At 37.7% G+C, this 14,911-nt stretch overlaps 4 protein-coding genes across 4 annotated transcripts; all 4 read left to right on the forward strand.

Moving 5' to 3' along the window:
• Positions 1 to 770: 770 nt before the first annotated feature.
• LSM04_003224 (uncharacterized protein) lies at positions 771 to 2,330 on the forward strand (the record flags this gene model as incomplete). The annotated part of the gene is made up of 1 exon (XM_067330004.1): positions 771 to 2,330. One exon carries the CDS (start codon positions 771 to 773, stop codon positions 2,328 to 2,330), a length of 1,560 nt encoding a protein of 519 aa, XP_067191148.1.
• Positions 2,331 to 3,046: 716 nt separating this feature from the next.
• Positions 3,047 to 8,290, forward strand: LSM04_006007 (uncharacterized protein; the record flags this gene model as incomplete). Its single annotated transcript, XM_067330005.1, has 1 exon — positions 3,047 to 8,290. One exon carries the CDS (start codon positions 3,047 to 3,049, stop codon positions 8,288 to 8,290), a length of 5,244 nt encoding a protein of 1,747 aa, XP_067191231.1.
• Positions 8,291 to 9,316: 1,026 nt separating this feature from the next.
• Positions 9,317 to 9,742, forward strand: LSM04_007438 (uncharacterized protein; the record flags this gene model as incomplete). The annotated part of the gene is made up of 1 exon (XM_067330006.1): positions 9,317 to 9,742. The coding sequence occupies one exon, from the start codon at positions 9,317 to 9,319 to the stop codon at positions 9,740 to 9,742; it is 426 nt and encodes a 141-aa protein (XP_067191263.1).
• Positions 9,743 to 10,409: 667 nt separating this feature from the next.
• Positions 10,410 to 14,387, forward strand: LSM04_006556 (uncharacterized protein; the record flags this gene model as incomplete). The annotated part of the gene is made up of 1 exon (XM_067330007.1): positions 10,410 to 14,387. The coding sequence occupies one exon, from the start codon at positions 10,410 to 10,412 to the stop codon at positions 14,385 to 14,387; it is 3,978 nt and encodes a 1,325-aa protein (XP_067191243.1).
• Positions 14,388 to 14,911: the final 524 nt, after the last annotated feature.

The following is a 14,911-nucleotide window of genomic DNA, read 5'->3' on the forward strand; positions in this document are numbered from 1 at the left end:
CCTGTATGATGTGTGATAAAGCAGTAACCAGAAAATGTTTTTTGGTGTGTTTTTTTATTTATTTTTAGCGTTTCTGCTCGTGTGTATATGATTATATATATATATATATATATATATATGTATTGTTGTTCATTTGCTATATGCATCGTAATGTTGGTATTGATTACCTGAGTATTTTTATTCTCTCAAGAACCTGTAGATTAGAATAATAAAAAAAAGGAACGAAGAAAAAATCTCTGGCGTTAGAGGGTATATGGTTTTGTATATTTTATGTTTGTCTTCTGGTATTTGTTTTTTTTGTTTTTCTTTTTTCTTTGATTTTCCTTCTTATCTTGTTTTGTGATTCCTTTTTGATTTTTGCCATTATTAATTTACGAACGTTGTCGCTTTGCAATAGTGTCGCGCTGTCTTTTTTTAAATTTTGATATCACGTAATGTTTATAGCTTTCTCATTTGGTGGTAAACTTTCTTCGCCTTCACCTTGACCGCTATTTAAAAATGTGCCAATCAAAAAAAAAAAAAAAAGAGAGATATCGATGCTTGACACCACAAGAATAGATGAGGAGAAGGAAACAAGAAGGTAAAAAAAAAAGATTCCTTCTATGACCTTATTTTGGTTTCCTTTAATTCCTTTCTTTTTTTTTCTCCTTCTCTTCACTTCTTTTGGTTCTTTATTGTTATTACATATATTTATATTTATATACAAATATAATAATTGATTCTTTATCGTCTTTATATAGTGAGACGGAAGAAAAGAAAAAAAGGTGGTCATGTCTTTAACAAGAGTGGCACCGAGCAAACTTGTGCCTGGTGCCAATGGTGTATTTCTTACACGTGCTGTAAAGAAATTAACACCAATTGAAGTAGCCCCACTGCGGGATGCCATCGCCCCACCATACTTGGTTAATCTCATTCATACCCCATCTCACACCATATCCCTGCGGCGTTTCCTCGCCCTACGACATCAGTTCAGTACAGGACTGTACTTTAATATTGCGACAGCGCGTGGGTGGTACTTACTTGTGCCCAGTCATCATGCACCGCTTGCCGATACCACAGGACTTGAGGCTTGGCGAGATCGACATCATCATAAGTATCTTGCTGAAAAGAGGGAGCGGAATAAGAATAAGAAGATGATGCAACAGCAACAGCAGCAGAGTTCTTCTACAGTGGCAACATCCGGTAATGAAACGGGGAAATTGGATTTTTCTAAAACTCAGGAAGAGGATGGTGATAATAATAATAATGATGATGATGATAATGATTGCTTTACTGGTGAGATGGAAGAGATTAGAAAGAATAGTTCTGGATCATTTTCTAGTCTGGCGACTTCGCAACAGACATCACGGACACCAAAACTTCTTGTATCACCTCTAACTATTCCAGAGGATCATTTATTTGAAATTAATGACGGTATTTTGTGGGAAATGCCTCCACACGACGATCTTGCAAACTGTGAGTACTGGAAGATGCACAGGGAACGTATGCAATTATATGAAGATACAAACTCTGGTAAAAGCGAAGAAGAGTTACTCGCCATGTCTCAATCTATGGATGATAAGAAGGGAGGAAAGGATGAGGTTGTAAAGAAGGAGCAATACATACATATGCAGCAAATCCTTCAAGCCCTCACACGCAAAGCCAATGTACGATTAGAGGTAAATGATCAGACACATTTACTAACATTAGTGCCAATTGTAAATTTAAAGGAAGGTGAGGAGTTGTTCCTTCATTACGGCCGCGAGTGGTGGTCGCAGCGACTTCTCTCTAGTCTATTCATGTCCGTCTCAGATGCTGAAATGAAAAATATCCGTTGGATTGAATCTCTTTTCATGAAATCTACAGATGTGGCCAAACCATTCCCACTGCTTTGCTCTGCGCTTGCAAAAAGGAAAAAGAATAATAAAAACGCTGGAAACAAAACGGCAAAAGATAATCTAGATAAAATAGCAAGTTCTAACAACATATCAGGCGTAGAGAGTGAAAGAAAGCCAGTGCTTTATAATGTGGCAACACAACGAAAAGCCACAGACATGGAATCACTTGTGTTTGCGCTACGTAGAACTTGTGTGAATCAAAATTTCTTTACTCGATTGGTTGGGGCACGTGGAAATGGTGTGTTTGATGTTTCCCGCTGTGATGAGGAAGTGCCACTTCGTCAACTGCGCCGGGTGCTGTTGGCATCTCTGCGTGAAGAACAGCAATTATCGCAATCTGCATTGGAGGCAAACATAAGAGAAACAACAATCAGAAGAAGAGCAGAAAAAGAAAAGGGAATAAGAGGGGTATTGAAAGAAGACGAGGAAGATGATGGATCCCTCGTGCTTTGAAAACTCTCTTTCTTTTTTTTTTCTTTTTCGCAGATGGGAGAGAACTGTTCACAAATGATCTACGGCGATGATGATGATGATGATGATGATGACCGCAGTATGTTTTTTTTTCTTTTATCATTAAAGAAGAAAAAAGAAAATCGTTTATTCTTTTTTTTTGTAACAAATACCTTTTCTATTTCTTTTTATGCTGTTTTTGTTTTTTCTTCTTTACTTGTTTGCTTGTTTATTTGTTTATTTGTTTATTTGTTTTGTGTTTTTTTTTTCTTAATTTACTTCTTTTTTCTTCTTTCTGATTGTAATTGGTGTTAAGGAGGTGTTTTATCCCCGCTTGCTGCGAGGGTAAGGAAGGAAAAGAAAGAAATAAAAAAAAAAACGATAAACAAAACAGTGAAAGAGGAACAGTGTCAATAGGTACAAAAAGAAGAAAAAAGGTAGAAACAAAGAAATAAAGAAAGAAAAACAAAACAAAACAAGAAAGCAAGAAGAAAGGCAATAAAGTGGAAACACAATACCAAAAAGTGAAACCAGACACACGGGAGCAAATTAGAGAAAAACAAAGAAGGAAAGAAATAGCAAAAGAGAGACATACATCGTTACACACCTGCACCAAGGTACACACTTATAAAAAAGAAAAATAGTCAAAACAAGATAGTTACTGTAAAGAAGTTTTGTTGCCTTGATATTTGATTTATTTTTTATTTTTATTTTCCACAATGCAGGTGAAACACTACAAAACATTAATGGCCTCGCAAGCAGGCTTTGCTCGCACCCAAGCTATCTGTTGGTCCCCCAATAACAAACGTGTGGCGGTTGCGGATAGTAGTCGAATAGTAAACCTTTATGATGAGTTTGGGGAACGTCGAGATAAGTTTCCCACTAAAGCCGCAGATGGGAAGAATGGAAGATCATATATTATTAGCGGAATGGTATTTTCTCCTGACAGTTCTAAGATTGCCGTGGCCCAATCAGATGGAATGGTTGCAATCTATCGTATTGGTATTGAGTGGGGTGAGAAAAAGGCTATTTGCAGTAAATTCCCACAAACGACAGCTGTTACGTGTGTTTGTTGGCCTAAGACGGCACAAGGGGTTGAACTCGTTGTGTTTGGAACACTTGAAGGTAAAGTAAAGGTGGGAATTTTAAAAGCAAATAAATCCCAATCCCTCTATGCCCATGAACACCCTGTAGTTTCTATTGCCAGTAGTGCAGATGGACATAAAGTTATCTGTGGTCACCTGGATGGTTCTGTCTATCAATATACCTTTGAGTCTGAGGAAACAAATGAGGCTTCAGGGTCAAAAAAGATTTTTAATCATAGCTGTACACCATACGTTTTATTATGGGGGGAACACATTTGTGCGGCAGGACAAAATGGTCATATAACCTTTTATGAACGTAATGGACAAAAAGCACAAGATTTTGACTACAAAGTGGAAGTAGAAGGAGATTTTACAGTTGGATGTTTTAATCCTAGTGGACAGAGTTTGGCAATTGCAAGTACTGAAAAATTTCGTCTACTAGATTACAATCTTCGCTCACGCAAATGGGAGGAAGGTGTGATTGTAAAACTTCCCAATTCATGCAGTTTCTCTGCTATGGCATGGAAATATGACGGAAGTCGTATTGTAACAGGAACTCTTACAGGAGCAGTAGATATGTTTGATACTTGTCTAAAACGATATCGACTTCGTGGTGCCTTTGAATTTACTTATGTAAGTCATAATCAAGTTATTGTAAAAAGACTGGCAACAGGGACTAGAATAGTATTACGTTCAAACTTGGGATATGAAGTACAACGTGTTAACGTTTATCAAGATCGTTATTTGGTAGCCTATACATCTACAACACTTCTTGTTGGTGACCTTATATCATGTAAGTTATCTGAAGTTCCTTGGCAACTTTCAGGTCGTGAAAAATTTGTTTTTGATAATCCACAAGTTTGTATGGTTTTTGCAGCTGGTGAACTTTGTTTAATTGAATATGGTAAGAATGAACTTCTTGGTACTTGTCGTACAGAAGAACGTAATGCTCATCGTATTTCTGTTCGTATACATGAATCACCAGCATCTGGAGAAGGAAATGAAGGACAAGTACGTAAATTTATTGCCTATCTTATTGATAGACAAACTATTCAAATTGATGACTTGGGAAGTGGTATCTCAGTTGCCAGAATATCACATCAATCTCGAATTGATTGGCTTGAATTAAATTACCGTGCCAATAAATTACTTTTTCGTGATAAACAGCATCAGTTGTTTCTTTATGATATAGAAGAACAAAATCGTACAACACTTTTAAATTATTGTACATATGTTCAATGGGTACCTGGTAGTGATGTGGTGGTGGCTCAAAATCGCGTGGAATTATGTGTTTGGTACAGTATTGATGCCCCTGATCGTGTGGCGGTTGTTCCTATTAAAGGAGAAGTTGAAGGTATTGAACGCGGTAATGGTAAGACAGAAGTTATTGTGGATGAAGGTGTTAATACTGTCGCCTATGGACTTGATGAGGCGCTTATTGAGTTTGGTACTACAATGGAAGATCACGATTATAGTAGAGCATGTGATTTGTTAGATCAAATCGCTCTAACTCCAGAAACAGAGGCTATGTGGAGTAATTTGGCTAATTTAGCCCTTCAGGAAATGAAATTACATATTGCTCAACGTTGTTATGCGGCTTTGGGTGATGTGGCGAAAGTAAATGCACTTAATCACATCAATGAACTTGCTGAAGCTGCGGCAAAAGCCAGTGAAGGACTTACAGATGGTTATGATCACTACACTGTTCGGGCGGAATTATTTATGCTTAATAAAGAGTACAAGCGAGCGGAACAATTATTCCTTGAAAATGGTAAAATAGAAGAAGATATGGCCATGTGGGAAGAAATGAATCGTTTTGATGAAAGTATTAGTGTGGCTGAAGCTCGTGGTTGGCCAGATTTGGCTAATAAACGTGCCCAATATTATAACTGGTTAATGGAAACTGGTCAATTTGAAAAAGCAGGTGAACAGAAAGAACGTGATGGAAAGTATATTGATGCTATTAATTTATACCTTCGAGGAGGTACACCAGCACGTGCCGCAAATGTTGTTTCTGTACATAATTTAAAACCAGAATCTCAACTTTTGGAAGCCATTGCAGCTGCACTTTTTAAAGCTCAAGTATTTGAAAAAGCAGGTGACTTTTTTGAAAAACTTAAAATGGATGAACGGGCTATTCAAGCTTATAAGAAGGGGCATGTTTACACTCGTGCAGTAGAGTTTGCAAAACGGGCACATCCAGATCAAGTTACAGAGTTAGAAGAAGCTTGGGGTGATTATCTTGTTTCACAGAAACATGTGGATCAAGCCATTAATCACTATATTGAAGCTAAGAAATATAATAAAGCCATTAAAGCTGCTATTGATTCACGACAATGGAGTAAGGCTACTAATATTCTTGAAAGTCAAGTGGTTGGAGCTGATAATGATCAAACGGTAAAAGGATTTTATAAAAATATTGCACGACATTATGAGGAATTACATCAGTATAGCGAAGCTGAGAAATTCTATATTAAGGCAGGATCTGTTAATGATGCTGTTGAAATGTATAATCGGGCTGGAATGTCAGATCATATGTATCGTGTAGCACAACGTCATCTTTCACAGCAACAACTTATTGCCATGTTTGTTGATCAAGCTAAACAATTGGAAGCTAAAGGAGATTATGCTGGAGCTGAACGTATCTATTTAAAAGTGAATGAACCAGATCAAGCTATTGTTATGTATAAAAAGACTCGTGATTATACCAATATGATTCGTCTCGTACAAGCCTATCGTCCAGATTATTTACTCAAAACTCACTTATCTCTTGCAGCACAATTTGAAAAGGAAAATAACTTTAAAATGGCAGAAACGCATTATGTGGCTGGAAAAGATTGGGGACGTGCTGTTAATATGTATCGTGATCGAGAAATGTGGGAAGATGCTGTACGTGTGGCTAAAGTACATGGTGGGGCTAATGCGGCAAAACAAGTTGTACTTTCTCGTGCTATGGTGGTAGAAGCAGAGGATGGTGTACGACTTCTTATGAAATTTTCACTTGTGGATGCCGGTATTGATGCGGCGCTTGAAGCACAAAAGTTTGAATTGGCATTACAATGGGCCCAACTTGCACAACCAGCGAAATTACCATATGTTTACCTTAAATATGCGATGCATTATGAGGATCAAGGAGACTTTCGTATGGCAGAAGATGCTTTTCTTAAATCTGGAAAACCACGTGAGGCTATTGATATGTATTTACATCAACATGAATTTGAAAATGCTATGCGTGTAGCAGAGAATTATGATCAAACAGCTATTCCCACTATTCTTCAAGCAAATGGTCGTGCTTGCTTTCAACAAAATAATTACCGAGAAGCAGAAGCGTTATTTATACGTGCAAATGCCCCTGAAGCATTATTACGAATGTATATGGACAGTCGTCTCTATACAGAGGCCCAACGTGTGGCGAAAGAGCACTGCCCAGAGATGTTAGGTGAAATTGCTAAACGTATTGCATTACAATCTCATGATCCAAAGAAAGCAGGTGCGGTATTGGAAGAACATGGAGAGTATCAAATGGCTGTGGAAACTTACCTTGGTGCTACACCAGAACATGTATCTGATCCTAATGTATTGGCAAGTTTATGGGTACGTGCAGTAAAGGTGGCACAAAAACACGATCGTAATATGCTTAAAGGTGTTTTACGTATTGCTACAGGTAAATTAAAGGATGCGGAGAGATATGTGGAAGCAGGAAAATGTTTGGAAGATTGTGAAGATTATAAAGGTGCTATTAATATGTATGTTCATGGAAAGAAATTTGATCTTGCAGAATATTTAGCAAAACGTATTAGTCCAGAGCTAGAAGATTATGTAAAGCGTGCCATTGTACAAGATAGTATTGAAAACGGTGGTATGAAGGATGCTAAGATGGTAGAGGAACTTGATCCGGATGCTGCACTTAAGGCATATATTACAAATAATGACTGGGATAATGCTATTCGTATGGCAAAACAACGTACAGCAGAGGAAATGAAGTATGTAGCAGGGTTAAGAATGAAGTATCATGTTAATAGAGGTGAAATGCCTCTTGCAATGGATGTGGTAGAAGAATTACCCCTTGATACAGGTGATTTCCGCTTTTATGAAGTTTGGATGGAAATGGCTGAACGACTTGTTAAAATGCTTCCACTTGAATCCGAAAGCAATTTAAAACTGGACAAGTTTCACACAGGTTTTATAAAAGTTGCAGAGAGTATGGCTACATCTGGACAAAAACCAGAAGATGTCACAAAGGCAAAAGCACTTGCACACGTTGTACATATTTACTATATGGCCCCTCGCATGATAGAATTATCCCTCAACGAATATGCCCTTAAACTCATGCTTGGACTTCCAAGATGGATTCCGTACATTGCCCCTGAACAGGCCTTTTATGATGCTGGAATGGCCGCCAAAAAGGCGGGATCTGAAAACTTGGCATTCCTCTACCTCAATCGCTTCCTTGATATCTGTGAAAAGATTGAGGACGGCGCCACCGATAGCACCGCTATTGACAATGAAGACTTCGACTGCACCGACTTTCCCAAAAAATACACTTTACCCAAATCCTCCTCTATTAGCAAAGACGCCGAGGAAGAGGTTAATAAATGGGTGCTGGCCGTCTCTATTGAAAGTAACCTCGATGCCCATCTCCCGACCATAACAGACCCGCAGAATCAAGTGGAGATGTTTGAAGGGGCGCTGCAGTCCCCGGCCGGGGCGGTCTTCCCGGAGTGTGCGATTACGGGCTATCCGATTGTGGGCGGCGGCCTCACGAAGTGCCGGAGTTGCCAGCGGCCGGCCAATCAGGAGGACTGGAATCGTTATATTGTGCTGGGGAAGAATTGTCCATGGTGTGGGACCGCCGAGTCGCCGGACTTTAAGTTGTAGAGAGATTGAGAGATGCTATTTTTATTTTTATTGATGTTTTTTTTGTTTTTGCTGTAGTGCGATGATATATATATAGCAGCGGCATCGGAAATTACTGGAAAAAAAAAGAAAAAAAAATACGCAGGGGAAACACCATGTAGAAATAGGACAACTTAACTTCAAGAGAAAGAGCGGTGACGATAAGGAAAGGGAATGGAAATGAACAAGAATGGAAGTGATGGCTAACAAACAAAACAACAAAACAAAACAATAAAGAAGCATTAGATGTGGTGGTAGGGGGAGTAAGGATTAACACACTTACTCCTACCTGATGTATCCACACACTTTCTTTTTGTCAATTCTATCGTTTGTATCGTCTCTGCTGCTCATTTTTTTTTTTACTTTTCTTTTTACCAAAATTGATGTAACTTGAAGGGATAACATATATGTCTGCAAATATAGAAAATTTAAAAGAGGAAATGAAATGAAAAATTCTTTACCGAGAAGTAGAGTATAACACCTAGCTCCTTGCTTGTTGAACCTTGTTTTTTGTTACTATCATTATTAGTATTACTGTTATTAGTGTTATATTTTAACTTTGTAGACAGATATGGAGGCTGAGACAAACCCCACACATTCTTCTTTGATCGTTCTTTCTATACTTGCATATATAAGTATTTTGTTTTGTTTTGTACCATTCTTACATTGTAGATGTGATTTTTATACGTTATGTATGTTACTTGTTTTTCCCATTTCCTTTTTCTTTTCTTCTTAGGGTAATAATAATAGTAATAATATTAATAAGTATTTTTATTATTACTGTTACTATTTTTTAGCTCAGTTCTTATTATATAGGTGTGTTCTCGACATTGTAACACAAACATCTGGGGGTTCACGGGTAACCATTACAAAAACCATATTCCACAACAAAAGAAAAAAACAAAGAGAGTAAATAGAATCGAATAACATCTATCTAAGTCTCTCTCTGAATATATATATATATATATATATATATATATATACTCTGTAGAATTGCATTACGCAAGGATGGTACGATATGTTAAACGGCCATGGTATACCCCACTGGGGTTTATGAATTACGCCCCACAGTCATACGCCCCACTTCTTATGGCGCTATCGGTGGCTGTCACATTTCCACTGCGGTATAAACTCTCCGAGTACTTTGAACGACAGCGGGATGGGCCACACGTGGAACTGCGCCGCAAAGCCGTATTATACTATAGTGAGATGGAGCGTATGCACAGACGGCAGGCATTGCAGAATCAAGCAAATCTGCAGGAGGATAATAGTACACATCGACTCTCCGCCACACTGCAGGCAGAGGCACTGCGGATGGGACATGTGGATCAGGAGTATAATTACTGGTACGCACATCAGCGGGATGCTATACGGGCTGAGAAGTTATTGACAGAGGTGAAGGAACTGCAGGCCCGTATAGCGCAGACGGAGTGATAAATGGAAAAAAAGAAAAAAAGCGATTATATATATATATATATATATATATATATATATATATATATAAATGAAAGGGAAATATTTACGTATTAGAGAAGTATTGTAGAGATGAGGGAGAGTAAGGGTATAGTTATCGTTATTGTAGTGCATATATATATACATATATATATATGGTAGGGTGTAGGGGAGTTATGGGATTTGTAATATGGAGTGGGAAGCTGTTTAGAAAATAGTTCTCAGGGTTGTAAGAAAGTGTTATAAAGAAATAACACTATTTCCTAATGATAGGGGTTGTACATAATTACCGTATCATTTATTATATATATATTCGTTCTTCCTTTCTTTTTTTTTCTTAGTTGCATTGTCATGGTGATTATCATGACTGCTATGTTCGTAGTGAGAGTATTTTTTTGTTCTTCTTTGGTGTAATGCTACTTTCTCTATTTCAATCTTACCTTATTTCTTTATATATGTATGTATATATCGGTATTTTTCTCTGGTTGTTGAAATGTCTCTTTTTGACACTTGTGCCCTTATCTTTTCTATTTCTTCTTTATTATTATTATTATTATTATTATTATTATTATTATTATTATTATTATTATTATTATTATTTAATAGGATGGGTTGAACATCCTCTGTGATTGTAGTGGTGAAAAAAGGTATGCATGACTCGACACATGCCGTCAATTACACATCGTCACGGATAGATACCAAAAGAGAACAAATTGCATCTCTCTCAATACAACACCCAAAGAATAACAATAACAACAACAAGAGAGAAGAGAATACGAGTATATCATTTATGAAATCAAAAAGATTAATAGACATAGAAGGAGAAACAAGAGGAGAAGCAATACGAATACCAACCACCACAACTAGTAATACAAGAACATCATCTGTTATGCCAACATCTTCTTCTTCTTCTTCCTCTTATATTATGTTTGGTGTTGGGGAATCGAACAATGATTCCACTGTGGATTCTCTCTCACTACGTAATTGTTTGGATCTATTCGTGCGACTACAGAAGAATCAAGCCGAAGGGGTAATATTACTTACATCACTTCGTCAACGTCTATTCCCAACATCTACAGTATCTCTTTCACATAATATTGATGGGTTAAAACCTCATGTCGTTACATTAGACGAAGTAGATCGCGAAGTTGTGCGTCTACGCGTTCTTGAGATGAAACATGCTGGACTATACCCCAAACTCATAGAATCTATTCAACACGTAATGTTACCATATCAATCCTTTATACAACAGGAGGTAAAAGGAGAGAGTATAAATGACCGTACGGTATTATTACAAGAATTATGTCATCGTGTGGAATGTCTACGTGAACAGTTTATAGGACTTGCACAGTTGCAGGGAGAGGCAATGGAATCATTAGGGGCACAACTCTCTAAGATTTTTACGTTACCAAGAGGTATTAAAACGTTATACTATTATCCCACAAATAGATTAGATGAGAAGTGTAATAATAGTGATAGTAATAATGCATGTGAAAGGCATAGTATACCACTTCATGATAATAGATATATCACTGTTTTAAACTTTCTAGAACAATTGGAGGATGTTATGGCAAGTAAGCAACACATTGTCGTTCGTTTAGCAATGGCATTAAGAGAAATCTACGATACTCCCTCTTCTACTACTTCTATTAATACTAGTAATACTATGAATACTATGAATGCTATGACACCTAATAGTAATATGAATACCACTATGATGAGTGAAGTGGGTAATAACGATAGTTATATTCCCCCAGTTGAGAGAAATGAGAGAAGTTTGGGTGGTGTCTCTGTTTCTCTTTCACCGGTGAGTACACTGCGGCCATCGTGCTCAGCCCCACGTGAGGGATCCCTATTGAGACGATTAGGAGAAGGACAAGGACCCACATTTAATCAACAATCCAAACAAGAAAAAAAAGAACTTTCAACAGGAGAAGTACGTGAGTGTGTGTATGATAATTTGAGTGATTCCCACAAAACGGAATCTGTTATTATTATCTCTGGTACATCTCCGTTGCCGAATATGCGGGATATTCACACTCGAAGATGTGGGGCAAGTGTAAGTAGTGTAAATAGTACTAATAGTATGGACAGAACAGCTGAGGAATATAATAAATACCAAGAAGAAAACAAAGAAGAAAAAGAAGAAAGATATTTGTTTCCTGAGAAGTTACCATCCGAAGAAAGTGGAGTTTCTCCTAAAAGTGAAATTCCACGCTCGCCATCTCTTCGTATGTGTACAACACGATATTTGAGTCCCACTGTTGTTCGTATTTATGATGATGATGATGAGAATAATGAGAATAGTGAGAATACCGCACCTCCACCACTAGAGAGATGTCTGGAAAGTACAATAGCCATCAACTCTACCAGTGATGATGTGAAACCCAAAGAAGAAAAAAAAGAAAAAGAAAACGCAAAAGAAAGAGAAGAAGGAAATGTGGAAAAGGATAATGACGGGAGAAGTAATATTAGAAACAATCCTAAAAGTATTTCAGCATCTCCACCATTGTCATTGCCAAGGTCATCTATTCATGAAGTGGAATCTCAAGAAGAAGGAGAAGGAGAAGGGCAAAAAAAGAAAGGAAAAGAAATAGAAATGAATGGTGTGGATACTATTACGGAGAATACTCGACTACGTCGTATGTTAGACGCAAAGGATAACTTAATACTAAATATGCAAGAACGCATGTTTGCCGCCATTCCTTTACTTGTAGATCGTATAGAAAGCAGAAGCACTTCTTCTAATAGTTCTGCTCGTGGTCAGTCTGCTGAAGAGAGATCTGCATCACTTTCTACATCTACTGCATTGCAGCCGCCTTCATTACGGGAGTTTGATGTTCTTCAAGAGTCATTAGAGACACAATTGCGAGAGAATAATTATCTGCGTAGTACTTTAGATGTATTAAAGGAGGAGAAACAACGATGGAAGCGAATAGCACGGGAGTTAAAGGAAGATAATAAGATATGGAAAGATAAGGAACGGGCAACACGTATACGTTGTACACAACTGGAAGATGATGTTATTGCATTAAAGAAACGAGTATTGACGTTAGAAGGTGTATTAAAACTACAAGAGACTGCAGGAACAATAGGAATAGCAGGAACAAGATCCTCCATATCACAATTATCATCATTATTGCCATTATCCTCTTCCACTGGAGGGCATACATCTCCTCACGATGGACCATTTCCACACACAGCTTCGAATAGTAATAATAACAACAATGATAGTAACAATAAGAAGAATAAGAAAAAAGAGATGTATGACGTTAATATTGATATGCAGAGTAACACTAACGGTGAAATATCATCCCCAGGACGTAGTCGCAGTCAAACACAGCCCCCATTACTTCAAGAGGAAATACCCACCATCACACAAACCTCCACATCTCTACAGCAGAAACGAAGTCAAATCTTCGCTAAACTCGCAAAGCGGATGGATGATAGAGTACCATCAACAACAACAAAAACAACAGTAGTAGTACATACACAATCTCCTCCCTGTGAAGATGAACCAGAAGTAGTGATTGTTTCTCCTTTAACAGAAGAACGATCAGTAGTGCAGTCTTCTGAACATATATCTACTGCAGGAACACAAACACCACCCACAAGCGTATCGCCCATTGCTGTATCTCGAATTGATCGACGTCTCTCTCCGGAATATCTTTCACCACCGCCGAGACTCACTTCTTCCAGCTCTTCCTCCGTGAATCCTATTAACATTGATAATAACAAGAATAGCGGTAGGGAAACCACACGATTATCCACAAGTGATGTAAATCGTATCCTTGCAAGTGCACGAAGTCTTTTAAAAAATGTAAGTTCAGCACGAAAACACTATAGTGGTAAACCATCCAAAACGGAAGGAGAAGCTCATATAGACTCTACATTCTCCGATTATCATACAACTTCAAGTGATGAGAGTTATCAGACAACTTTTACCGTACGAGGCGCAGAAACCACCATAACACCGGAAAAGAACAGAAAACCGGTAGAAAGAATACGACGTTCTATTTCACCACCAAATGGAGGAGTTTCACCGTGTTCATCTGTCAGTTATTCTTCAGCGAAAAAACGGGTCCAACGTTTACGTCCACTCGAGAAGAATACCATGACTGCTCCCGTTGTTACTCCTGCAGAGAAGATGGCACAAAGGAAAGGCATACTAACAACAACAACGAAAACAACAAGAGTAACACCTTCTTCTTCACCACAGCCCAATGTGAAGAATAAGAAGGTGTCATCATCACCTCAAACACGCGAACCAACAAGGGCGCGTGAGAGACTTATGCGTGAACTTCGAGAACAGCTATGTCTACTTCAAACTCAACATACAAGTGTTCTTTCTCAGGCAGAACAGCTGGAGAAGAAACGAGAACAAGTTATTGCAGCGATGCAACGTCAGAGTAGAAGTAGTAGTAATACTAGTACGGATGGTAGCATAAGAAGCAGAGGTATGCAAGAGGTCAGTACAAATACTACGGATATGCGTCATAATCTCACTTCTTTACTTAATAGATTCGATATAACACAAAAGAAGGTATTAAAAAACGAGGCACAACTCCGCGAGTACGTGGACATTGTGAGAAAACAATTGAAGACATTGGAAGATGATCTCCTGTAACACATCGGTCATGCGTGTTGAAACATTAGAACATGATTGCGTATAGAGTGTATATATATATATATATATATATATATATATATAATGGAGGTGAAAATAAAGTAGTAATATTTAAATAAATAAATAAAATGTGTAATATAGACGCATATTTTTCGTTTGTTTATTAATTTATTGCTGCGTATTTTCTTCATTTATTTATTTTTATTTTGCTTGGGAGTTGGTACCATTCAAGGTGTATTAATGGTATTCATGAGCTATAATACATCTGTTGCTTTATCTATTTATTTCTTATCCTTTTATATTTTCTTATGATCGTGTTTTATTCTTATTTCCTCCATTTTATTTTCATTTTGTCCCCCAATTCCCTCTTACCTCCCTTAATAAAAAATAATAATAACAAAATAACAACGACGACGAAAACAAAAAGACACTGACTAAGACGCTTCTGTTGTGTGGTATTGGTGTGAAGGGGAAACGGGAAGACGGAAGAGGTGTATTAGTATCAGTATCAGTAGTAGTAGTAG

This window comes from Trypanosoma melophagium (assembly GCF_022059095.1).
Source record: "Trypanosoma melophagium isolate St. Kilda chromosome Unknown ctg24segment1, whole genome shotgun sequence".
Lineage (NCBI taxonomy): Eukaryota > Euglenozoa > Kinetoplastea > Trypanosomatida > Trypanosomatidae > Trypanosoma > Trypanosoma melophagium.